The 25,422-nt window shown below is 46.5% G+C and overlaps 1 protein-coding gene across 2 annotated transcripts in view; it reads left to right on the plus strand.

Annotated features, from left to right (window-relative positions):
• The window catches only part of LOC141117017 (SLAM family member 9-like), a 169,483-nt gene extending 144,061 nt beyond the window's left edge, over positions 1 to 25,422 (plus strand). For both annotated transcript variants that reach the window (XR_012237082.1, XM_073609587.1), the window contains 2 exons: positions 11,293 to 11,397; positions 24,515 to 25,422. Coding sequence is in view for 1 of the 2 variants with exons in the window: in XM_073609587.1 (XP_073465688.1) it covers positions 11,293 to 11,396 (104 nt within the window). In the remaining variant the exon portion in view is untranslated. The remainder of the gene's footprint in view (positions 1 to 11,292; positions 11,398 to 24,514) is intronic.

A 25,422-nucleotide genomic window follows, 5' to 3' on the forward strand; every position in this document is an offset into this window, starting at 1 on the left:
GGTCGGCAAGTGGTTAATGTATAACTAAAGGCAAAAAACTTTTTTTACTTTTCGTTAGAGCCGGGAAGGATTTGAACACCTGTCAGGTTTTTATTACTAAAAGCAGTGTTGCACTAAACATAAATTTTACTTACAAAGTGTTGATAAAAAATAGTCCAATTGTAAAAACAAACTCAAATAACACAAATCTGTGAAATTGCAGATGAATCCAGAAGACCCTCCACCTCGTGCATATACCGCCACCTCAAGCAATATAGACTCTTACCAGAGAGCCTGGACCCTTTATTACAGAGGGTCAAGCAGGCTTGATGTAATAATCTTTGCAGGGGTCATCAGCTGGAGATGTGTCCTCAGAACAAATTAAGAACTTTCACTGGATAATCAGACCAGGCTTCATTCAACCCACGACCAGATTTAACCATGCAGTACATTGGTGGGGATTCCCGCAGATGAACATAGCATCGGTGGCCACTCAGGCTGCCCAGGTTCATTCGTACAAAGCACTGATCAATGTCCTGTTTAGAAATGGTCCGTACCCGAACAAGGGGTCTAATATTTTAAAGCTCTCATATAAAATATTTCATATATGTAATAGGATAATAAGGGGATCTAGTCTGGCAGTTTCTCCTAATGCTCCGTTGTGGCATAACCCTCAGCTCCCTGAGATAGCCAAGGTTCCGGACGGAGCCTGCTGGGCTGTTTATGGGATAAAATACGCACATCAGCTGTTTAGGAATGGAAATTTCAGAGCCTTCATAGATCTGAAAACTGAATATAATATACCCAACACTTTTTTTTTCAGATACCTCCAGTTGAGGCATGCCGTCAGGGCTCAATATGGGGGGGATGAGATCAATCTCTCCCCATCTGTAATGGAAAAACATATTGCTGAGGAAGACCACTCAAAACTGATTTCTAGATACTACTCAGTTCTGCTAACTCCCTCTTCCCCTGGGTTAGACAGGGTGGCCATACAATGGAAAAAGGATATCCCATCTCTTACATGGCAGGAGACATGGCAGGAGGTGTTGGACACCACGGTGTCATCAATGATCTCGGCCAGAGATAAAATGCTCCAGCTTAACTACTGCACAAAATGGGAGGGAGGGATTCCCCGGAGTGTCCCCGGTGCAAAGCGGAAGTGGGAGATTTCTTCCATATTGTGTTGCAATGTCCCCAGGTGGTGACATACTGGGGGGAAGTCCTCACATTTGTGGAGGAAAAGCTAGAGCTCCCAAATATATACTCTCCGGCCAGGTGCCTGCTTGGAGACCTGGAGGAGGAGGACCTACCCACATCAAGGAAGACCCTTCTACGTATACTATTCTGTTACGCTAAGAAGGCTTTGGCCCTCAAGTGGAGGGAGCAGAGCCCTCCCTCTCTTGGGGATTGGTTAAAATTGGTTAATAACGCTCTGCCAATGTATAAACTCACTTATCAAGCCAGAGGGAGTAACAAAAAGTTTGATAAAATTTGGGGAAAATGGATCGCAAAGGTATCCGGAGAGATTGAAATATAACAGTTATCAGGTTATTTAACAATGTATATGTGCAGGTGTGATGGACGCGAGGTGAGAAGTGGATTTACTGTTAGAAATAAAAGCTGGAGGAAATAGTGGGAACAAGATAAGGAAACAGTTAGATAAGAAACGAGTACATTGGTTATTCTGTATACTGACAGAGCTTTATTTTCATGCTAACAAATATTAAGTCTAAATGAGTGTTACCAGTATACAATGTTTCGCAATACAGGCTGTTGTAATGTGATAAAGAATTGTGCTATAGTATTGTAAAATAATCTTGTGAACTTCAATAAAATTTACCCTTTAAAAAAAAAAAAGATTTAACCATGCAAATGGAGACACCAGAAGGGGTAAAATCCCAAAAGACTCATTTAATAAAAGGTATTGCACTTACATTTGTTCAGATAAAAACCAGTGTTGTATATAACATAGGCAGCTGCCATTAAAAACATCCAGATACTGTAAACAGGAACGTGATAGCAGGAAACAGCTCCTTTACCCGACTGGTTTTGTCACTAACAGGTCTTCTTCTGGGGCATCATGCCCCGGAAGAAGTCCGGGACATGATGTCTAAAGGCTGAAAGCTGAAGGTTTTTTCCTTCATGGGTTATACACTGCACACATAAAGGTAAAAAACCTTCAGTGTGCAGATCCAGCCTCAGCCCCCTAATACTTACCTAAGCCCAATATGGATCCAGCAATGTGCACAAGAGCAGCGTCTCTCTCGGGTCTCTCCCTCCTCATTGGCTGACATGCAGTAGCAGGAGTCATTGCCTCCCGATGATGTCAACCACAGCCAGCGAGGAGGGATCGGGGCAGGGCTGGGCCACGTGCTCTGTGGCTTATGGCACTTAGCAAAGGGGAGGGGACCAGAGCTTCAGGAGGTGACCTAAAAAGAGGAGGATTAGATCTTCTTTGTGCAAAACATTTGCACAGAGCGGGTAAGTATGACATGTTACCTCTGCAGGGTTAGCCCCCCCATATCAAAATTTTTGAAAAAATCTTATGCAGTTTGTTAGATCTTTGTTAGATCAGGTTAGATCAACCATTGTTTGCATTAGATCTCACACAGAAGAAGCAATATTAACAGTTTTTTTGCGGGGGGGGGCTAACCCGTCATCAGCCCCCCCTTATCAAAAAATTGACCAAACAATTAGCTATTTTGGAAGCTATTTGTTAGATCCGGTAAGATCAAGTGGTTTTAACGTTAGATCTCACATAATTAGAGACTTATTAAGTGATTAGTGAGGGGGGGCTGGCCACCCTTATCAAGTTTTCTGGCCAAAAATCATTCAGGTTAATAGATATTCGTTAGATCCGGTAAGATCAAGTGATTTTAACGTTAGATCTCACATCATTTCAGAGATATTCCACATCAAAATAGAGATATTAGGTGGTACATATGGACAGGTTAGCCCCCCTTATCAAATTTTCTGGTCAAAAATCATTCAGGCTAATAGATATTCGTTAGATCCAGTAAGATCAAGTGGTTTTAACGTTAGATCTCACACAATTAGAGACTTATTAAGTGATTAATGAGAGGGGGCTGGCCCCCCCTTATCAAATTTTCTGGTCAAAAATCATTCAGGCTAATAGATATTCGTTAGAGCCGGTAAGATCAAGTGGTTTTAATATTAGATCTCACATCATTTTAGAGATATTCCACATCAAAATAGAGATATTAGGTGGTACATATGGACGGGTTAAGCCCCCCTTATCAAATTTTCTGGCCAAAAATCAATCAGGCTTATAGATATTCGTTAGATCCGGTAAGATCAAGTGGTTTTAATGTTAGATCTCACATCATTTCAGAGATATTCCACATCAAAATAGAGATATTAGGTGATACATATGGACAGGTTAGCCCCCCTTATCAAATTTCTGGCCAAAAATTATTCAGGCTAATAGAGATTCATTAGATCCGGTAAGATCAAGTAGTTTTAACGTTAGAGATCACATAATTTCGGAGATATTCCACATAATAATAGAGATATTAGGTGGTACATAAGGACGGGTTGGCCCCCCACATGCAATTTTCTGACTAAAAATCATTCAGGCTAATAGATATTCATTAGATCCGGTAAGATCAAGTGGTTTTAACTTTAGATCTCACATAATTTCATAGATATTCCATAAAAAATAGAGATATTAGGTGGTACAGAAGGTACATCCATCTTCAACCGTCTCTGGATGGTCTCTGGAACCTTCTTTGCATGGTTCTTCAGCGGGTGCTTGTAGTCTCTCCTCACACCTCTATTCACCTCCCTGCCTCATGATGATCTCTCCTCAGACCAACAAGCTTAAGTCTTTAGCTAGCCCCCCCTTCTTGCAAAGCAGGCTGGGCTTGGTAGTTCCACCCCCTGTAGAAATCAATGGGGCTGTATTGTGGGCCGTGGTCCTCTGCTGCTGCTTGATTGGCTCCCTCTCCCTGCCAATAGGAACACAGGAAGAGGAAATCCCCCACAGGGACTGACAGGTGTGCTCTCCCTCAGTGAGTGCCTGTGTAAGTGTTAATTCAGTCCGACGGTCGCTGGCAGGAATGGCGGGAGGTGCAGGACCATGGGTGATAGAGTAGCCCCCGCTACGCACTCCCCCCACCAAAGAACCTTTGGTCCGCCAAAGGAGGTAAAGAGTCTGACCTGTTACATGCTTTTGATATACACACGGAAAAAAAAAACAGGTTAGTGTGCACAGGAAACCATACAATTTACATCTGCATAAAACCCTGGCAGAGGAACATCCCACCAGATAGCATAGGAGGGGAGGTTGTCCTGCCTACAGGCCACCTTAACTGGATTGGCCCAGCTAGATGTGCCAGGGGGTGAGTGTCAGAAACCAAGAAATCAGGCCGAGACAGAAGTACAGTTAAATCACACTTGTTTAATAATAAAAGTAAAAAGAACAAACGTAGTCAAAACATAGCTAAAGTTCAGTAACCGGAACGGATAGTCAGCCAAGCCAGAAGTCAGGGATCAATGTAGTGGAACAGCAAGCAGGATCTGGAGCCAGAAGGGATGTCAGCAAAGCAAGTCTTGAACAGGATCGCAGGAGATTGTTTCTGTGATGTTGACCAAGGCAAAGGCAGAGATCCTCTGGACTGGACGGCTTAAGTAGGCAGGACTGATGAGCAGGATATCATCAACAGCTGAGTAACTGTGGAGAGATAGGAGCTGGCAATTATCCGACAGCTGAGTGGCCAGCTCAGAGAAGGAAGGACTGAGCCCAGCCCTGACAGTGAGTTGGGATTGTCCACCACCAAATCTGCGGTGGAAGGGCCAGTTTCTTCAAGAGTCCTTTTTGCAATGAGAATGACCTCCTCAGAGCTTTCACCCAAAGTATCATATGTTAGTCTTTTGGGCAGGTGAATAACCCTTTGCTCTCGCTGTTCTTTAGGTTCTGGGGTTACAGGCACACTGGTCTCTTCTTCATCCTGCATTTCAGCTTCCTCAATGAAGGATGGAAAGTCTTAGGGGTCTGTTGTCAGCAGGGAAGATTGAGGGTCTTCCAACTCTTCAAAAGGTGGACTTTGAGGTACAAACTCAGAAGCCTCTGGCCTGAGAGTCACCTAAGTCACCTTGGGAGAAAAAGAAAGGGGGGTTGGGTAGCAGGCCCTGGCATTTAAGATGGCCACAGACAATCTTTATCTTCATCCTCGCTGTTTTCATCTTCAGCAAGGGGTACAGAGTGAGGTCTAGTCACTGGCCAGGATCTTTGAGGCTGTGGGTGTGGACTGTAAATCTGGCTGTGGTGGCACATGAACTGCTTCTGACAGAGGCAACAGATGATTGTGATGCCAAGTCTTCAGCAGGCCTGTGCTTCCCTCTGGCTGGATTTGATATACTGGGTGTCAGATGCTTGCAAACGACATAGGGCTGTGACTTTCAGCGGTTAGCCAACTTGTGCTTTCCAGGGACACCCAGGTTTCTCAGCAGTACCTTGTCATCCGGCTGTAGGTCCTGCACTCGTACCCTGAGGTCAAAGTTTATTTTGTTTCTCTGTCCTCGGGCATATGAGGCAGCTTGAGCCTTATCACAGGTGGTTTTCAGACGTCTCTGCAGGCGATCCACATACCCTCTGTGGAAAGTTGCTAAGGTATGGTCGAGGGATGTGCCCAAGGCCAAGTCTACTGGCAGGCGGGCTTACGGTCCGAACATCAAACTATAGGGAGAGTAACCTGTGGCATCATTGGCGGTGCTGTTATAAGCATGCACAATAGCCACTATATGCTTGCTCCAGTGCTGCTTTTGTTCTGAACTTAGACTTCTAAGTATATCCAGGAGGGTTCAGTTGAATCTCTCTGGTTGAGGATCTCCTTGAGGATGATACGGGGTGGTTTTAGACTTCCTGATGCCCAACAGGTCTGAAAGTCTCTTGATGAGACTACTCTTGAAATCTCTCCCTTGATCAGAGTGGATGCGTTGAGACAGACCATAATGCACAAAGAATTTCTCAGCAAAGATCTTGGCCACAATGGATGGTTGTTGGTCCCTCGTGAAAAACGTCTGGGCATACCGAGTGAAATGGTCAGTCACTACCAGGATATTTCCCTGCCCGTTCAGATCAGGCTCCAAGCACAGAATGTCAATGCACACCAGCTCCATGGGTCCTTGACTCTGAAGATGGTCCATTGGGGCAGCTCGGTGAGGCAAAGTCTTCCTTTGGATACATCTGATGCAGGAGTGGCAATAGTCCTCAACTTCAGCCTGCATGCAGGGCCAGTAGAACCGGTCCCTCACCCGGAGAAAAGTCCTCTTGGGCCCTAGGTGGCCATGGTTGTCATGTAGGTGTCAGGGCTGGGCTCAGCCCTTCCTTCTCTGAGCTCCCATTTCTCTCCACAGTTACCCAGCTGTTGTTGATTCTGCTTGTCAGTCCTGCCTACTTAAAGTCGTCCAGCTCACTTGATCTCTGCCTTCACCTTTGTCAACATCACAGAGTCATTCTCCTGCGTTCCTGTTGAAGACTTGCTAGGCTGACGTTCCTTCTGGCTCCTGATCCTGCTTGCTGTACTACTACGTTTATCTCTGGCTCTCTGGCATTTGCTTGGCTGACTACCCGATCCGGTTGCTGAACTCTGGCTTGTTTTGACTACGATTACTCTGTTTACCTTATTATTATTATTATTATTATTATTATTATTATTATTATTAAACAAGTGGGATTTAACTATACTTCTGTCTCGGTCTGATTCATGGTGCCTGATAGTAGGGCAGTTAATACTGTCTCCGTATGTTTTTCAGGTAGGAATAGCTGCCATTTTTCTTCAGAATCGTCAGAGGGGCCATTTCGGTAGACCAACCCTCTGTGCACCTGAAACCGATCCCACTCTCGGTGCAACAGATGGGTTTCCTTCGGGGAGTCAGTGAGGAGCAAGTCAGGGTATTGGCTCTCCAAGGCCTTCAATGCCAAGCTACAGGGAGGGTCCTCCAACTGGTGCCTCCGCAGGTCTTTGACAGCTTGGGCAGACCTTCATCCCCGACTTGGGTGACATTGCAATAACATCTGGGGACACCTGACACTCCAACCTCTTCGGTCCTGGATCCTACTCCAGGCTGATGTTCTGCTCCTTGACATAAGGCTTGCACCCTTCAGGTGTCAGTTGGGCCTATTCTTCTGGAGGGTCAATGGGGCCTTCTTTACAAAGCATCAGCGTCTTGTTTCCTGACCCCGGTTGATACTTCAGGCTGAAAATAAACCCTGATAGAGCAGCCAACCATCTGTGACCCGTGGCGTCCAACTTGGTGGTAGTGAGGATGTAGGTGAGAGCATTGTTGTCGATCCGCTCCATACAGGTAATCCCTCAGTTTATCCACTCACTTCAAGGCCAGGAACTCAAGTTTGTGCATGGGATAGTTCTTCTCGGCGGGGGCCAAGTTCCGACTCAAGTAGGCAACAGGCCGTAAATGGCAGTCATGCTCTTTTTTTTTTTTTTTTTTTCTTCTTTGCCACATTAGCCAAGTAATATTCTTAGGAGGATGTTGTTTCAACTTTCAAGTCAAACTTATCCCTTAATACTTTCACATCATTGTGGCATTTTCTTTTTGCACTTTATCTTTTTATTCCATCCAAATGATAAATAATGATGGTTACATTTTACATTTCTGATATCCCTATACCAAAGCGCTATCCCCCCCCCCCCCCCGTACCCCCTGCCTCTCCCAATATCCAGTTGCCCACCCAGCCCCCCCCCGCAGCTCGTCCCATAAGAGTCCTGACCTGAGCCTCTCACTATCCTCCTCCTGTTCTTGATGTCTGTTTGAATGTATATCCTCTGGCTCGATTTTGAGTTTGAATTTTTATTAGGGTGAGTTATCTGACTCCTTATCCCACACCTCAGCCCCCTGGTTAGAGGACTTATACCTTGCCCATGCTTGCCCAAGGCAGTCATGCTGTTGATATAGCACCCGACCTAACCCATCTCGACTGACGTCAAAGTGTTGCTCATATGGCTTGGTTGGATCTGCATAGGCCACGACTGGAGCGGTTGTTAGGCTTCACTTCAGCTGCCTAAAACCTCTTCACACTGGAGAGTTTATTGTTCCTGAATAGACTCTCTGGGTTTTCTGGGCCCTCCAGCTGGTCTGACAGGCTTCGCCAGAACAGGGTCAGCATCTTAGCGAATCCCTTGACAAATCTTCTGTAATAAGAGCAGAATCCCAGAAATGACCTAAGCTCAGTCACGTTGGTAGGCCTCAGCCAGGAGGTCAGTGGCCACTTCATCAGCAGACACAATGTGACCAAGGTAGTTGACCAAGGGTTGATAAAACTGGCACTTTTCCAGAGACAGCTTCAACCCCCTCACCATGGAGTCTCTTAAGGACCTTCTGCAGAAACTCTTCGTGCCCTTCCAGGGTCTTGCTGAAAACGATGATGTTGTCTAAGTACACCAACACCTCGATCAGTTTCATGTCACCCACTGTCTTCTCCATTAGTCTTTGAAAGGTGGCTGGGGCACCAGACAGGCCTTGATGCATACGATCAAATACAAAGATCCCCTGCGTGGTAATGAAAATGGTCTTCTCCCGATCCTCAGGGTGCATGGGGATTTGGTAATACCTACTCTTCAAATCCAGCATGCTGAACCACTTCGCTCCTGACAGGCTCTGCAAGGCAGCTTCTATCCTTGAGGTGGTATATTGGTCGGGAATGGTCCTTCAGTTCAGCATCCAGTAGTCAATACCCAGCCTCAGTGACCCATTCTTCTTCCGTACCACCACTATTGGGGAAGGGTATAGACTCTGGGACTCTCGGATGATACCTGCCCTCTTCAACTCTGCCAGTTGTTCATGCAGATCCTCCAAGTCCCCTAAAGGAATCCATCAAACTCTTTCCCTGAACAGCTTATGCACTCGAAGAGATGGTATTGGGCACTTTTTGCACACTCCACATCAAATTCACTCTTGAAGAATGCAGCCTGCCATCTCAGCAGCTGAGTCTTGGCCCTTTCTTTCCATTCAGGCAAAATGGGAGTATTTTTTGGATAGAGCTCCTCCACAGAGATCCCATCCTTTTCTCCCCCCACCAAATCAGACAGCGGGACTGGGTTGGCCAGATTCATTTGTCCCAGCAACATCTGAGCCGGCATCTTCACTGGCGAGGCTGTTATGTTGCGGACACTAACCAAGATCTTCCCGTGACTTCTTTGCAACCCTTTGGTTGAAACCACCTCGGGAATTATGTCCACTCCCATGTCTTCACTCTGTCCGTCTGATTGAAGAACAATGAAAGGGCCTGCTTGCTTCCAATTTAGCTTGACAGATGCTCGTAAATAGGCCACTTTACCAGGCTGTAACACCTTCTCACACTGGTCCAAGTGCCAGATCATTCCCTTCTGTTTTTGTACCAGGTGCTGGTAGGCTTGTCTCAGCATGGAGTGCACACTTGTAGTTGAAGTGCCCGACTCCAGAACAAGAGGTGTCAACAGCCTTCTGACAAGATCAGTATTGGTCCCTATCATGAGAGAACTCTTACTGGCCCCCGGTGGGCGAGGACAGACCACTGCCTGGAGTTTCAAAAGTCTCGGCTTTCCCAGCCATGGAGGGATCGAAGGTCAGCTTGACCGGTAGATAGCCATCATAGGGGAAGTTGTGAGTCACAATGCCCCATATCTGCAGCTCTTCCAACTTCTGCAAAGGCAGGTGCTTGAGCTGCCTGTCATAGAAGTCTCTGTAGAGAAGGGTCACTTAAGCTCCAGTATCCAGAAGGGCCTTGGTGTAGACTCCCTTTACTTGGATGGGAACAACAGGAGAAGGTCCCACCAGCTTGTCAGGGAGCATGGAGGAAGTGGTGGCCCTGGCCTGTTCGGTGGTTTGTATCCACACTCCTCTCTGTGAGGTTCTGATCAGGCTTAAGTCTGTGCTAAGTTCTGGGAGTCTGGTGTGCATTGAATCTCCGACACCAGGCAGCATTTGTTAAAAGAAACAGGACATTGGGTTGCTTGGAGGCAACAACAGGGGGCCCTCTGCAAGGGTTTGGACTTTCGCTGCTGTCTCTTCGTGTCATTGGTTTTGAGCCGGCTACCGTAAATGGGCACCCGGTTGGCTCCTTCACCAGAGCCCTCCAAAGTTTCCCTCTGGCTTCTGGCACTGTGCTTCAGGCTTCACTGGGCTTGGACACACCTGTCGATTAATGTCCCACATAATTTCAGCATACCTCGGTATGCTCAATGGCACTCCTCACTGGTACACGTGAAAATGCTCATCACCGCCTCCGATATAGACACTAGTATGGATATACGTGCATCGCTACCAAATACCCATAATATCCCTGTGTTTATGGATAATCAAACATTAAAATCACTTGATCTTACCGGATCTAATGAATATCAATTAGCCTGAATGATTTTTGACCAGAAAATTTGATAAGGGGGGGCTAATCCGTCCATATGTACCACCTAATATCTCTATTGTGATGTAGAACATCTCTGAAATGATGTGAGATCTAACGTTAAAACCACTTGATCTTACCTAATCTAACGAATATCTATTAGTCTGAATGATTTTTGACCAGAAAATTTGATAAGGGGGGGCCAGCCCCCCAGCCCCCCCTCATTAATCACTTAATTAGTCTCTAATTATGTGAGATCTAACGGTAAAACCACTTGATCTTACTGGATCTAAGGAATATCTATTGGCCTGAATGATTTTTGGCCAGAAAATTTGATAAGGGGGGCTAACCCGTCCATATGTACCACCTAATATCTCTATTTTGATGTGGAATATCTCTGAAATGATGTGAGATCTAATGTTAAAACCACTTGATCTTACCGGATCTAACGAATATCTATTAGCCTGAATGATTTTTGGCCAGAAAATTTGATAAGGGGGGCCAGCCCCCCTCATTAATCACTTAATAAGTCTCTAATTATGTGAGATCTAATGTTAAAACCACTTGATCTTACCAGATCTAACAAATAGCTTCCAAAATAGCGAATTGTTTGATCAATATTTTGATAAGGGTGGGCTGATGATGGGTTAGCCCCCCCCCCCCCCCCCGCAAATAACTGTTAATATTGCTTCTTCTGTGTGAGGTCTAACGCAAACAATGGTTGATCTAACCTGATCTAACAAAGATCTAACAAACTGCATAAGATTTTTTCAAAAATTTTGATATGGGGGGGGGGGCTAACCTGGCAGAGGTTGACATGTTTGGTATTTTTTTGTTTGTTTGTTTTTTAAATTTTTCCTTTGCAAGCACTTTAAGTCTATATCAGTGTTCTTGGTTAAGTATATATCAAGTCTCATCCTTCAGAGAATCTTTTTGTGTTATTACAGATCTAACCTGTTGGACAAAATTGTACATCTACCTCCCCATTCTGACTGTTTTATCGTTGTCTCTGCCCCTTCTGTGTTTACTGAACAAGAGGAAACCAGAATAAAGTAAGTACTTATAAAATTATTTTTAGCACCTAATAGTAGATAAACAAACTGAAATTACTAAATATAACTGGGTTTATTCATAAAGACTAAGGCTAACCATACCCTGTACAATCTAATTTTACAATCACCTTTAGATCTACCATTAACTATGTAGCGCAAGGACCGGCCTGATTTGACACAAACTAAATGTATTGTTTACATTTATTCACATAGCATTTAGTCACATCAGCTTACATTTTTTTTGTCAAAGCTTAATTGAACAAGCTGAAGTTAAAAGCTTATTGGCTACCATGCTGCACAAGATTTTGCACGCTCCAGTTTTAGTAAATCAACCCCATGCCTTGTTTAAAAAAATGTATATACTTATCTGACGGTAATTTTCCTTTCCTGACACTAAAGCATGACAGCATATACGTGTGGGCAGACTCTGCCCCCACGCCCAATTCCAGGACCGTGTATATTATAAAAGAAGTCGCCTCCTACCATACTTACCAACTGTCCCGAATTTCCCAGGACACTCCCGGGATTTGGACCTTTTTCCAGATTTTAGCATTTCCCGGGCTCCCCACTGCCTCCGCTAGAGGTCCGCGGCCACCATTTTACTGAAGACAAAGAACAAGAGGCGTAGCTGACAATAGAAATTGAGCTGCGGCACCGCCCACCCCCCGCCCTGCTGTCAGTCTGTTTGTGACCTGTTGTGGAAAGGGGTGGGCGGCGCCACAGCTCAATTTCTATTGAAGCCACTCGGCCGGCTCCGCCTCTATCCTGATTACCTCGGCCTGTTTCTAATAATGTACGGTAATGGTGGCGGAAACCACACTGCAGGCACGTGGGATGTAAGGTGGGGCTCCGCTGGGGACGCCATATGTAAGGAGGGGCTCCGCTGGGAACACCAGATGTAAGGAGGGGCCCGCTGGGGACACCAGATGTATGGAGGGGCTCCACTGGGGACACCAGATGAAAAGAGGAGCTCTGCTGGGGACACAGATGTAAGGAGGGGCTCCGCTTGGGACACCTGATGTATGGAGGAGCTCTGCTGGGGACACCAGATGTAAGGAGGGGCTCCGCTGGGGACACCTGATGTATGGAGGGGATCCGCTGGGGACACCAGGTGAAAAGAGGAGCTCTGCTGGGGACACAGATGTAAGGAGGGGCTCCGCTGGGGACACCAGATGTAAGGAGGGGCTCCGCTGGGGACACCTGATGTATGGAGGAGCTCTGCTGGGGACACCAGATGTAAGGAGGGGCTCCGCTGGGGACACCTGATGTATGGAGGGGCTCCGCTGGGGACACCTGATGTATGGAGGGGCTCCGCTGGGGACAGAGATCTGTAAGTAGGGCCTCTGCTTCTGGGGGCACCTGATGTAAGGACGGACTCTGTTGGGGGCACCTGATGTAAGGACAGACTCTGCTGGGGGCACCTGATGCAAGGATGTACTCTGCTGAGGGCACCTGATGGCATCTAGTGGCGGGCGACGTGGCAGGTGACACGCTCTTTCTCCATCTCTCATTCATCTCAGACTCTAACCACACCCCCCATCTGAACCACACCCATATAAGCCACACCCACTATTTCACGTAAACCACACAATTTATTTATTTTTGCTATGCCACGCCTACAAACGCATGCACTGCCCCTGATTATAATAAGACTCCGCCTACAGCCAAAAAAGTGTTCCTATAATTTTTTTTACAATGTTGGCAACTATGCATATACTTGTGGGATGTAGCAAGCACCAAAAGAAACAAGGGTGGATAATCCTGAAGTGTTTAAATCGAGGATTAGGTCTATCCAACACTGAACGCCCAAAGTGTATTGTAGCAAAGGCCGCTGGGTCCACTTTAAAATGAGCCCAGATTGTGTTGAATGTAGACCAGGTCACAGTTTCCATTCTAATTCTGGAGATACTCTTAAGTTCTGTCCATGGATGCACAATCCATCTGGTAAAGAGATCTCTGCACTCAATTGATGGATTTGTCCTATCCCTCTAAGCCCTTTGAACTACCTTGACCAGCAACAGTGCAACTGCCTTAATAGACAGTAAGTGTTCCTCTCTGATGCCACTAGGCCTAGGTTTGTTTTATTTACATATTGGCTAATCTGCAGACCCATCTGGATGTCAGTAGACACACTACTTCCACCTTTGGGAAGTCATTGAGTTTACAGTCAGGTTGATCTCTTGATAGCGTTATTTGTTGTAGATCCTTTGAATTGCTTGTTGGTTTGGAGACCATCCCCTGACCTCTAACAGCCTTGCACCTTACAGCGTCTGCCAGGAAGTTCTAGGAAACCAGAACCCAAAGGATTAGCAAATCTGAATGGAAGATACCTCTGACAGAAGTGAACTAGTTTTGCATTGCTTCGTGACAGTGAAGATAGGACCTTACAATCTTGATGACTCTTTGGAGCATAGCTGCGGCTCTTTGTTGCATTTTTAGAGCAACTTTAGCCTGAGAAGGACTGCAACTTCTAATGTTAGACATTTTTCTCCTCCGTTGGTATAAGTACCCAATAAAGTAAACAGATTGTGATGATTGGGATGTCAGGAAGCTGATAAAGCTGAAAAGACTAACTGGTTTAGCCACCACCAAGGGGACTTTTCCTGGTACACAGGAAGCAAGCTTTCCGTTACTACAGACACTTGTTAATAAAAAGAGGGAAAAAAGGAAAAATAAAATAAAATTATTGAAATTATTGAATTATTCCCCCTCTTTTTTTTCCCTCTTTTTTTCTTTTTTTCTTTTTTTATAGGCATAGAAAGCAATATCTGTGTTCTGTTTATTTAATATTTATTTAAATTTCATTGCAGTGTTTATATACACTGGGTAGTATTATAATTATTTGCACAGTGACCACTTTTTACTTTCATAATTCTTTTTGATGCTGTAGGCACCTGGTTGTTGCCACTCTCATTCCTCTAGCGCGACTTTTTGAATTATATTGGATTTATGGTTTACTACCTTTAGTCGCAGCTCATCTTATTTTTTCTGTGTTAGCGCAGTATTTATTTTATACTTGTTAATAAAGTTCTCAACCTTCCATTGAACCCATTGGACCACATGGATTACTACAGACCACTTCTGTGCTATTAGGACCCTGGGATGCAACTGATGGAAAAGAGCTATGGCTTGTTCAAGTGAGATATGGTCGCTACCTTTGAGGTTACTCTACCATATTCTTCTGAGTTATCAGAACTGCTTCCAGGAGTGTCTTTACTGTAATGAGATTAGTTGGCCTTCTCCCAATGATGACTCATTCCAATCTCTTCCAAGCTTAATTAGAATATTGCCTGTGCCTGGAGGACATTGAGCCAGCAGGCTGTTGCCCAAACAAGGAATTCACGCAAGGCAGCCATTACTGGATGAATGCCCTGGAACATTCCCAGAGTATGTGGAAAGGTCAAAGTCTGTCAAAGGAACTTATAGTGAAACACACATCTGCTAGGTCTAAGACAACCTACAATCTTACCTGATAACTTGAGCAATTGATTGCAATGACTCCATATGAACTTCTTGGATCTTCATCCTTTCAGCCTCATGTCCTAGTCTGCTTTTCAACTAAGAACCAAGGGTAGCATAATCCTTGACATCTTCTTTGGACAGGTGGTTTATCATTGAACAAGATGTGGTAGCACTTGTTTCAAGCGTTAATTCCTCTAAGGAGTTATGGAGGGAATTAAATGAGTTGGAGAAGAGGAACGGAAATTCCAATGATTTCCTCAATGGACAGGACCCCGAACACAACGTCCAACTTTCCATATAATTCTGCCGGCTGACACTTACTGGGTGATTTGAGTGGAGAAAACTTTGTTGCTCCTAGAAAGGAGTATATTCGGCTTTAGGCCAATAGATAAAGAGGCTGATGGATTCTTTCGGTTTCTTCTGTAGTTTTTCCCAGGTTTAACCTGTCACTCACTCTTCGTTACTTTGCCTTTTGGCTATCCTCTGATCATTGGAAACTATCATAAGGGGTCAATCCCTCTTCTAGATATTACTGGATCCAATTTGGACTGTCACCAGTCGGACTTAGAAGCAGTATGTGTTGCCTGTGAGATGGACCATAAGGGTTGACTGACCACAAGGGACTACTAGAGAAACAGCATACAGTCTTGTATCCACAGTGGCTGAACTGGGATAATGGCCATTTCGTTTTCACTCTGGGATCAAATATCATAGTGAGTTCACTACTGGCCAAAGTTTTGCTTGACCAGGGTAGATAAGATGCACATCCCTTTAAATGACTGCCGCCATTTATTATACTCCAACCTTAAACTCCCCATTTAACCTTACCTATAATTGACGAGACCACACTTTATTTGGAGTATAACTAGCCATAGCAGCCTTTTATTTACAAAAATATATATATATATATATATATATATATATAACTTTTTTAACCATAACAAAACTCAAATATCAGTTGCTCCCCTCGGTGGCCTTTGACGGCACTTCCAAACATAACTTCTTCACTGTGGGCCTTTTACCGTACTAGGCCTATGGCCGTGATAACACCAACCCAGAGACAACACGTTACCTGCAGTGCCAACATTACCATCTTCAGTTAACTCATGTTAAATGCACACACCAAGGGGGCCCATACCACCAATGAGTCCCCCACACTTCCATCTCATGGGTTAGTTACCACCACCGCCAATTGTCCTCTGCCATGACATGTCCTGCTGCCTTGCACCTAAAATAAATAAAATTAACGAAAAACATGGAGGGCGGGTGGTAAACTTCTCCTTTCAACAATTCCCTGCAGTGTTGCCTGGGTCACCCCTCATACCCCTTAAATAAACGAAACCCCTCCTATCTCCAAACTTTTCCTCCAATCCGCTACTCCCCACTTCTTCTGACTAACTTTCACTCCTGTCATGCCGGCCCTCTGCTAGTTCCTTTCCAATCCTCTCGCTTCAGGCCTCTCTTGACCAGGGTAGATAAGATGTACACCCCCTTTAAATGACTGCCGCCATTTATCATACTCCAACCTTAAACTCCCCACTTAACCTTACCTATAATTGACGAGACCACACTTTAATTGGAGTATAACTGGCCATAGCAGCCTTTTATTTACAAATATAAAATATATAACATTTTTAACCATAACAAAACTCAAATATCAGTTGCTCCCCCCGGTGGTCTTTGATGGCACACACCAAGGGGGCCCATACCACCAATGAGTCCCCCACACTTCCATCTTATGGGTTAGTTACCACCATCAAAGACCACCACCGCCACAGCTAACAAGGGTGACCCCCTTACTCTTGGGAGCCCCTCCACACTCTCAGTGCCCTCTGTATCCCCTCCTCCAACCCCAGGGACCAGAGATCATTCCCCACCTCGGACATGTGAGCCCCGTCCCCTCGGAGGTAGAGCCCAACATCCTTCTCCAACTCCTTGTGGCGGATCACCAAACCTCCATTCCGAATCACGAATTGGCCCACCCTTTTGTTTACCTTAATACGGGCTTTATTTAAGCGGTCCACAGACCTTGTCAACCTCCAAGTTGTCCTGGCCACAATATCGGACCAAATGACCAACATACTAGGGAAGGAAGTCCCCAAGCGTAAGAAGTCAATCTTAACATCCTTGATGAGCACCCGGATGGGACGACCTCCCAAGTCGTTACCACCGACTTGAAGCACCAACACATCAGGCGGTGTGTACAGGCGTGCAAAATGCTGCATCTCAGGCAACACCCTAGCCCATTGCCTTCCTAACCAGCGGATACATGCCTCTTCCCTGGAAATCCTCAATTGCCTGCCATTAGGTCTCATGTCTGCCCGCCTGGCCCCCCAAAACACATAAGAGTGGCCCAATATCCAGATGAGACACATCTGGATTCCATCTGAAAGAAAGGAAGAACAACCACAGATAACCAAGGCAACATAACAGCTATTCACCCCACTCCACAACCCTTAAACAAGCCCATTAATCACCCTTCCTCCCCTTCAAGTTCCAAATCAGTGGGCCAAGCTCTACTCGACCACCAAGTGCGGTCGAACGTAGGTACGGAATCTCCGTCCAACCCACATCGCGTGGCCTCTGTGGCCGCCCCAATTTGGAAGGAGTGCGAAGCATACTGTGTGCAATCCAAACCCGCTGCCTTCAAGCATTTTCTGAAAACTGACACAAACTGAAATTTTGACAAGGGGGGCCCATCTTTGTGCATCAACAACACCCCGTCCGCTACCGGGCAAACTCCCAGGAAGTCCCTCACCACCCCCACCGGGCACACCAGAGAGTCTGGCAAAGAATATAGCCTCACCTTCACCACCCTGATCCATCTTGGACCGGCACAGCAATACCTCAACGCTAACCCCTTTGAACACAACATCCTATGCACGCAAACCCCCCGGAACCCTCTTGGAAGGGCTAACCAACTCGCTTATCCGGAAGGCACCAAACAAGGCCAGCGAAAACGCTGCCCGAAATAAGGACACCTCGTATGCCGATGTGCATACCATACCCAACTGACCCCATAAAGCCTTAAGATTGCCAAAAGTCACAGGCCTCCTGACAACCCTATGTTTTTGTGTCTGACGATAGCCTTTCATCACTTGTTGAACACAAAAATCTTTTGTATAATCTGCTGCACCCTGTAACTTAAACAAGATTGCCAGACCTGCGAGCTTGAGGTCCTTTGCTGAAAACGACACCCCTTGCTCCAGATTCCTGGAAACAAAATAGATGACTAGCAACCTTACCTCCTCAGCCCCTGGATCCACTCCAACCTGCCTGAACAACGCCCACCATTCGTTCCAAACCTTCTCGTAAGCCCCCCACGTGGACTCACTCACCGATCCCCTTATCCATCCCGCGAGGACTCCAAGACTATCGACCACAGCCATCGGGGACACGGAACACCCTGTCGCTCTGCCGTTGGAGCCAACTCCTGAAATTTGTCCCACTGAAAGCGAGACAACATATTGGCTGACGCCTTAACACCCGGGAGATGTAACGCGTACAAAAGGATATTCAGCTGTAGGCAACGCAGCACCAAGTGCCGCAGCAGCAGCTGAATGACAGGTTGTGACGACGCTGAGATGCGGTTAATGACCTGTACCACTCCCAGATTGTCACAATTCAATCTCACCTTTGAATCCCTGAACGACTCACCCCATATCTCAATTGCCAGCACCACTGGAAACAGCGCCAGGAGAACCAGATTTTTTCAGAAGCCGGCCTCCACCCAAGCACTGGGCCAGGGCTCAGCACTCCATTGCCCCTGATAGAACGCTCCGTACCCCGTAGACCCGGCCGCATCCGTGAACAGATCTAGATCCCAATTACTCACCGGGCTGGACATCCACAACGATCTACCATTGTAGTTCGAAAAGAAAGTATCTCACCCCTTCAAGTCCTCACGATGTTCCTGAGTGATGCGAATGAAATGGGTGGGGGACCTGACCCCAGCGGTGGCAGCCGACAGCTGTCGGCAGAACACCCTGCCCATGGGAATGATGCGACATGCAAAATTCAATTTTCCCAGTAAGGACTGTAGCTTCCTAAGCTGAATCTTTCATAGCCCCATGATCGCCTGAATCTCCCCTTTAAGAGCCACCAGCTTACCCTCTGGTAATCGACACTCCATAGCTTCTGAGTTGATGACTATGCCCAAGAAGCTAAGAGCGATAGTCGGGCCCTCGGTCTTATCGCCCGCCAGCGGAATACTGAATACACCCACCATATGCTGCAAGGTGGATAACAGTACCGCACACACATTCAACGATGGGGGACCTACGCAGAGGAAGTCATCCAGGTAATGAATTATGAAATTCAATCCGAAACGTCCCGGACCACCCACTCCACAAAGGAGCTGAAGGCTTTAAACAACGCGCATGAAATTGAGCAGTCCATAGACAAGCAGCGATCGACGTAGAACTCACCCTGCCAGCAGCACCCTAATAACCAAAAACTGTCAGGATGGACTGGGAGCAGGCGGAAAGCCGATTCGACGTCCGCTTTCGCCATTAGCGTGCCCTTACCACAGCGGCGCACCTATCCCACCACTGCATCAAAGGACGTGTACGACACTGTGCAGGCGCCCGGGTCGATTGCGTCATTGACCGAACCCCCTTTGAAAAAGACAAATGGTGTATGAGCCGAAACTTATTCGGCTCCTTCTTGGGTACCAATCCCAGGGGGGAAATCACCAACTCAGGCATAGGACGCTCCCGAAAAGGCCCGGCCTTGCGACCCAATGCTACTTCCTTCCCCAATTTTTCTCCCACCTCCCCAGGGTGAAGCAATGCCGAACGCAAATTCTTCGCAACTGGCGGGATGGCAGACAAGAAGCTAGGGATTCTGAAAGCTTCAGAGAATCCCTCCCACAAAAGCCAGGCGGCCGCCCGGTCCGGATACCTATTTAGGAAAGGTTGCATCCTTTCCCCCCTCACTGGTGTCCTCCCTTTTGTTACCAATCTCTCCGGGGCAACCTTTCCACTTTTCTAAAACAGCGGATTCCGGGATGAGATCCACCGCAACCGGAGGACTCATGTTTAAAGTGACAGGCGCCCCCAAACTTACAAGTTCCATCATTGTATTGCCAGCAGACACCCCATTTTTTGGCAGCTGGCTGTCCGGGGGAAGATGAACCACCAGCCCCCCTGGAAAAAAACTGGTTTGGGGCCCGTGCCGAGGACATGAGCTTCATCCAGAGGCTAATATCCTTATGGTCCCAGCGCAGGGAAGGACAGACCGCCCTGCGTTGCCAGAACTGCTCATCGTACCTGAGCCACGCTGTACCGCCGTACACTCTGTAGGCCACCCCTACCGTGTCCATATAGCAAAATAGCGCCGAACAATGTTCGGGATTCTTTTCACCTATCACACTTGCCGTAATGGCGAACGCTTGCAGCCAGTTTGAAAACGTGCGTGGAATTAGCCTGTAACGCCGTTTTTCCTCATCCTCCTTTTTGCGATCATCAGGCTTAACCCTGTCTAGGTTAAACTTTTCCAGGGGCAAGAGAGAAAAAATTTCCACATACTAACCCTTCACAATCTTCTCCCTGACCTCTGGCTTCAAGTGCGACCCCAGCGGCCCCTCAAAGCAGACGTACACTTCGCATTTCCCCGCATCTGCAATGCGAACCACATCCGTCTTACCCCAACCTTCCTGTCCTGTGCCCGTTTTTTCCCCCGCCACTGTCACCACTGTAGGAGGTGGGGGAAGACCCTGGCAGGGCCACTGCCCCAGCGGGCGCTGCCGCCACCATAACAGATGGGGTGGGCAACCCGGCAGCCCCCATCCCCCGCTCAAGGGTGGTCCGTCACTCATCGGCACCCACACCGCAGCTTGCGGCGCACGCCCGCTCGTACCTGGTGCAAACCACTGTACCAGGGCCCCAACAATGCCTGCAATTGTAGGTCGGGCCCTCCAGAGCTGGGCACCGGGCCCGCCTCTGGGGGTCCCCTGCTGCGGCCAAAAAAGACTAAAAGAGACTGCGGCCCACCTACTGTGGCCCCCGTCCCCCCCACATCATCTACCCCTAACATCCCCCGCAATGCATTTGTAAGTGGCACAGATGACACACAAGGTGACTTAACGAGCTGACCAGGGGGTGTCCCCGCTGCCGCTGATCCCGAATCCACTGGCGCCGGATGCTCCTGCCGCTCGTCTGCCTCTGATCCAGTCAGCTCCTCCTCGGACCGGTCACCGAGCGACTGCAGGGGCTCCGTGTCATCCATCCCCAGGGATGAGGGCCTGGACGCTGCCGTCTCCTGACCGCGCAGGCCACGCCTCCCGTCACTGGCCCCGCCCCCCGACTTCGCCGTCCTCTTACCAGGGGCTCTGGACACCGTACTGCTGGGCTGTGGCACCCCTGGCTAATCTGATGAAGACTGTTTGACAGGCTGCTTTTAAGGCAGAGGTACCCTTTAGACAGCTGGGGACCAATGGGACCATTAGCGACTATAGCATTTTGCAGTATCTGCCTCACCTTTTGCTGTCGCCTCTGGCATGCAACTTTGCATCACATTTTGGCAGGTAAGCCAGCTACCACCAGCCCAGCACAATTGTTGTAGTGGGATTTCCTTAGTCTGCCCCTCCTGGAAGTTGATTGCAGAGAGGCTCTTTCAGGGCTAAAGAGGGCCTGTCCCTGTTGAGGGAACAGGTTGCCTCTCCTCTGGAGAAGTGGTGCTAGTGTTGAGGGCTGGAGAGATTTGCAATCAATTACTTTCCTGCCCTCACCTTAGTGAACTGGTCATTAGAAAGGCTGATTGCTACTGGCTCACAGATGAGCTGAACGACTGGGGACACAATACCAGGGAGTATTTGGTAAAAACACCCACAGTAATCCACTACAAGCAGCAAACCACACATCTATGCAGTCTACTACAAGTAGTACACCACACATTCCTCTGCAGACGATTGCAGGGTCAGATCGCCATTCACAACTGTGAAAGGCACAGTTTGCAACCAGCCACCGTGACTCAAGGGCCTGCCACCTAGCTAGCCGCAGCCGGTCGCAGTGCCCAAGGAGTCCCAGATGACTAGCAGCAAATGGACCCCCCTGCATGTGTGAGTGAGGTCTAAGACACTTCAGGCAGAAGCAATTACAGATTGATAACAAACAGGTAAGGACTTAGGAATGCCACTAAGCAGGTCACTGAACTTCACTCAGGCCACAGACTCACCTGAAAATGCTTAGCAGTTAATAAATGCATAGCAGTCATTAATACTGAAGTGTCAACATAATCACAGGCAAGAAGACAGGGGTTAATAGACACCAGACAATTAGCACTAGCATGTTAACCTACCTTAGACAACTGTACTGCAAAGGTTAAAGTGGTTGTAAATCCTTTACAACAACTTTATGCTTCAGGTAAACCTATAATAAGGCTTACCTATAGCTATCCTGGGTATCGCCTAAATATGCACGGTTTAGGAGATATCCCCTGTCCCCTGCACATGCGCACTGCGGCAAACTGAAGCAATGTTAAGTTTTCTTTTTCAATGACGGGCACTTATATGGCTGCACTGACGGGCAGTGATAAGGCAGCACTTATGGGCACCAATGAGGTGGCACTGATGAGGTGGCACTGACGGGCACTGATGATGGGCACTGATAGGCGGCACTGATAGGTGGCACTGGTATGCGGCACTGATAGGCACTCATAGGCGGCACTGATGGGCACTTGTAGGTGGCATTGATGGGTACTTATGGGTGGCACTGATGGGTACTTATGGGTGGCACTGATAGGTGGCACAGATGGGCACTGGGCACTGATAGGTGGGCACTAATGGGCATGGATGGGCACTGACAGGTGGCACTGATGGACACTGATAGGTGGCATTGATGACACTGGTGGCACTGATTACACTAATGGGTGGCATTGCTGGGCACTGATTGGCACAGATCTGGCATAATTTGCACATATGGATGGCCATGGGGTACATAACTGGTCATCCACATATTGCCCCCTTCCTTGGTGGTCCTGGCAGCTTCCCTGGTGGTCTAGTGTGGGCATCCAAGGGGGGGGCTGCGCTGATAAACAATCAGCGCAGACCCCCCCTGTCAGGAGAGCCGCTGATCAGCTCTCCTCTACTCGCGTCTGTTAGACGTGAGTGAGGAAAAGCAGATCAATGGCTTTTCCTATTGACATCATGATCAGCCGTGATTGGACGCGGCTGACCACGTGGTAAAGAGCCTCCGCTGGAGGCTCTTTACCAAGATAGGTGGAGCGTGATGCGCGCCCCCATGTTATCCTGCTGGACATTATATGACGCCCAGTCAGGATAACTGAACCACCGCCCGGCCGTCAATCTGCTATAGGCCTGGCGGGAAGTGGTTAAGCATTATTAAAATCACTGCTCCCGAAAAAAGGGCCTTTTTTAAAACTTTTTTTGCACATTTTGATACATGTCCCCTGGGGCAGGACCCGGGTCCCCAAACCCTTTTTAGGACAATAACTTGCATATTAGCCTTTAAAATTAGCACTTTTGATTTCGAACGTTCGAGTTCCATAGACTTTAACGGGGTTCTAAAGTTTGTGCAAACTTTAGGTTCGTTTGCAGGTTCTGGTGCGAACCGAACTGGGGGGGGGGGTGTTCGGCTCATCCCTATTGATGATAGATGTTAAGGACCAAGATACTATAACTCTTCCTGGTATTAAGATGTTAAGATGTGTCCAATAGACATATGCACACTGAAATATTTTGTTTCGGAATTTCGTTTTCGTCCGAAAAATAAATTTATTTAGTTACTCCCGAAATTCGTTTTTATTTATTTTGTTTTTCGTTAAAAATTGCATTCGTCCGAAAATCCAAATTAAGGACGAATCTGTCATTGAAGGCTTAGGGTGTCTGTCGAATGTTCAAAGAAGATTAGACGGAGCAGCTAAACTGTACGACACCTTATAGTTTACCTGCTCCGTCGAATCTTCTTAGAACTTTCAACAGACACCATAAGCCAAAGTACGTGTGTACTTAATTCTAGCTATTTTACTGCTCCTCCTCTTTGGTTACCATCAGCCAATAACATTCATCATTATTTTTATTTATCTTTTCTCCCCTACGTCGAATCTTTCCTCCCCTACGTCGAATCTTTCCTCCCATACGTCGAATCTTTTCTCTCTACGTCGAATCTTTTCTCTCTATGTAGAATAATCTTGGACTAATAGAGCTAAGGTTAGGCACATTCGACCACAGGTTTGATAGACACAGATTGTTATTGTCATCATCATGTCGAATCTCCTATCTATATCGAACTGTTGTAGCAACGAAAACGAAAATAAAGCATTTGTTTATGTCGGATCTTTCGTTTTTCGGATTCTGCACTCTCGTTATCGTTTGTTAAAACGATAACGAAAATACCTGAAATTCGGACGAAAATGCATTCAGACGAAAACGAATGCACATGTCTAGTGTCCAACTCATTTTTCAAGACAAGTAACGAGAGCTGTTTAAAACAATAGTTTTATTGTTAAAAGACATGCTTCGGTATTGGCCTTAACTCTACACTAGTATTAGAATTAATTTATATTATATAGGCATAATGGTCCCTGCGGGGTGTTTTTATGTCAAATATCATATACACTGTAGGATTGTAGTGTTTATTAGGGATTTGAGATTTGTTGTTTTTTCGGAGATGTTTATATCACTTTTCTATTACAGTTTGAAAGAAGAAAGAAAAGAAAAAAGAAAAGAAAGAACGGAATAAAAAAGCATGCATTCTGAATGAATGATATATGGAAATCCTTACTACCAAAACTTGTGATACTATTGAATACACACACAGGGTCTTCTAAAGAGTAACTCACTAAAGATCTGCTTTACAGGTTGGTCATGTGAAGATGATATGACTTTTTCCTGAAGAAAAAAAAAATAATTCAGGGAACACATTAAGAAAAATAAAAAATTCCTGTTACACAGCTGGTCGGGCGAGAGAAATATCCTCAAATTCAAGCTCACTCCAATAATTAATTCTACAGAAGAGATCCCCAACAACATGCACACATGGTGAACTGGTTATGGACCTTCTTCTGGATAAATTACCTCTTACATTAGTATATTACAGATGGAGCAGCTATCTAATTTTTCCCAATTGGGGTGGATATGGCACACAAGCCCACCCCAAATGGCAGCATACTCCTTTTTTTGGAGCAACGGTTGTCCTGAAGAGCCCAAGTCTACGAAAACTAGGCCCAGTGCTTTGGTAGTAGATCCTTCTCAAAGCAAGCTCCAATATGGGCCAGTAATAAATGAATGTTGCTGCACGTTTGCTGCCCCTGTGCCACAGTGATACCAGTCAACATGTTGTGGTTCCAAGCTAGTATCTAGTTGGGGACACCAATTCATTTTTTCTTTTTAAACTCTTTGATGTTTTTCCATTTAAATAATTACATTCCAAAAGGTCAGGGAAAACAAGCATTATTCAGTGATACATTTAAAGTAGATCTGAGTAAGCAGTAACAAGGAGATGCTAAAGTTACGAAGACCCCTCATGTTATAAAAAATTGTAAATTGTTTGTATAATGAAAATATTAAAAAACCAATAAACTGAATCAGGATGATCTATATAA

Source organism: Aquarana catesbeiana, linkage group LG13 (genome assembly GCF_042186555.1).
Source record: "Aquarana catesbeiana isolate 2022-GZ linkage group LG13, ASM4218655v1, whole genome shotgun sequence".
Lineage (NCBI taxonomy): Eukaryota > Metazoa > Chordata > Amphibia > Anura > Ranidae > Aquarana > Aquarana catesbeiana.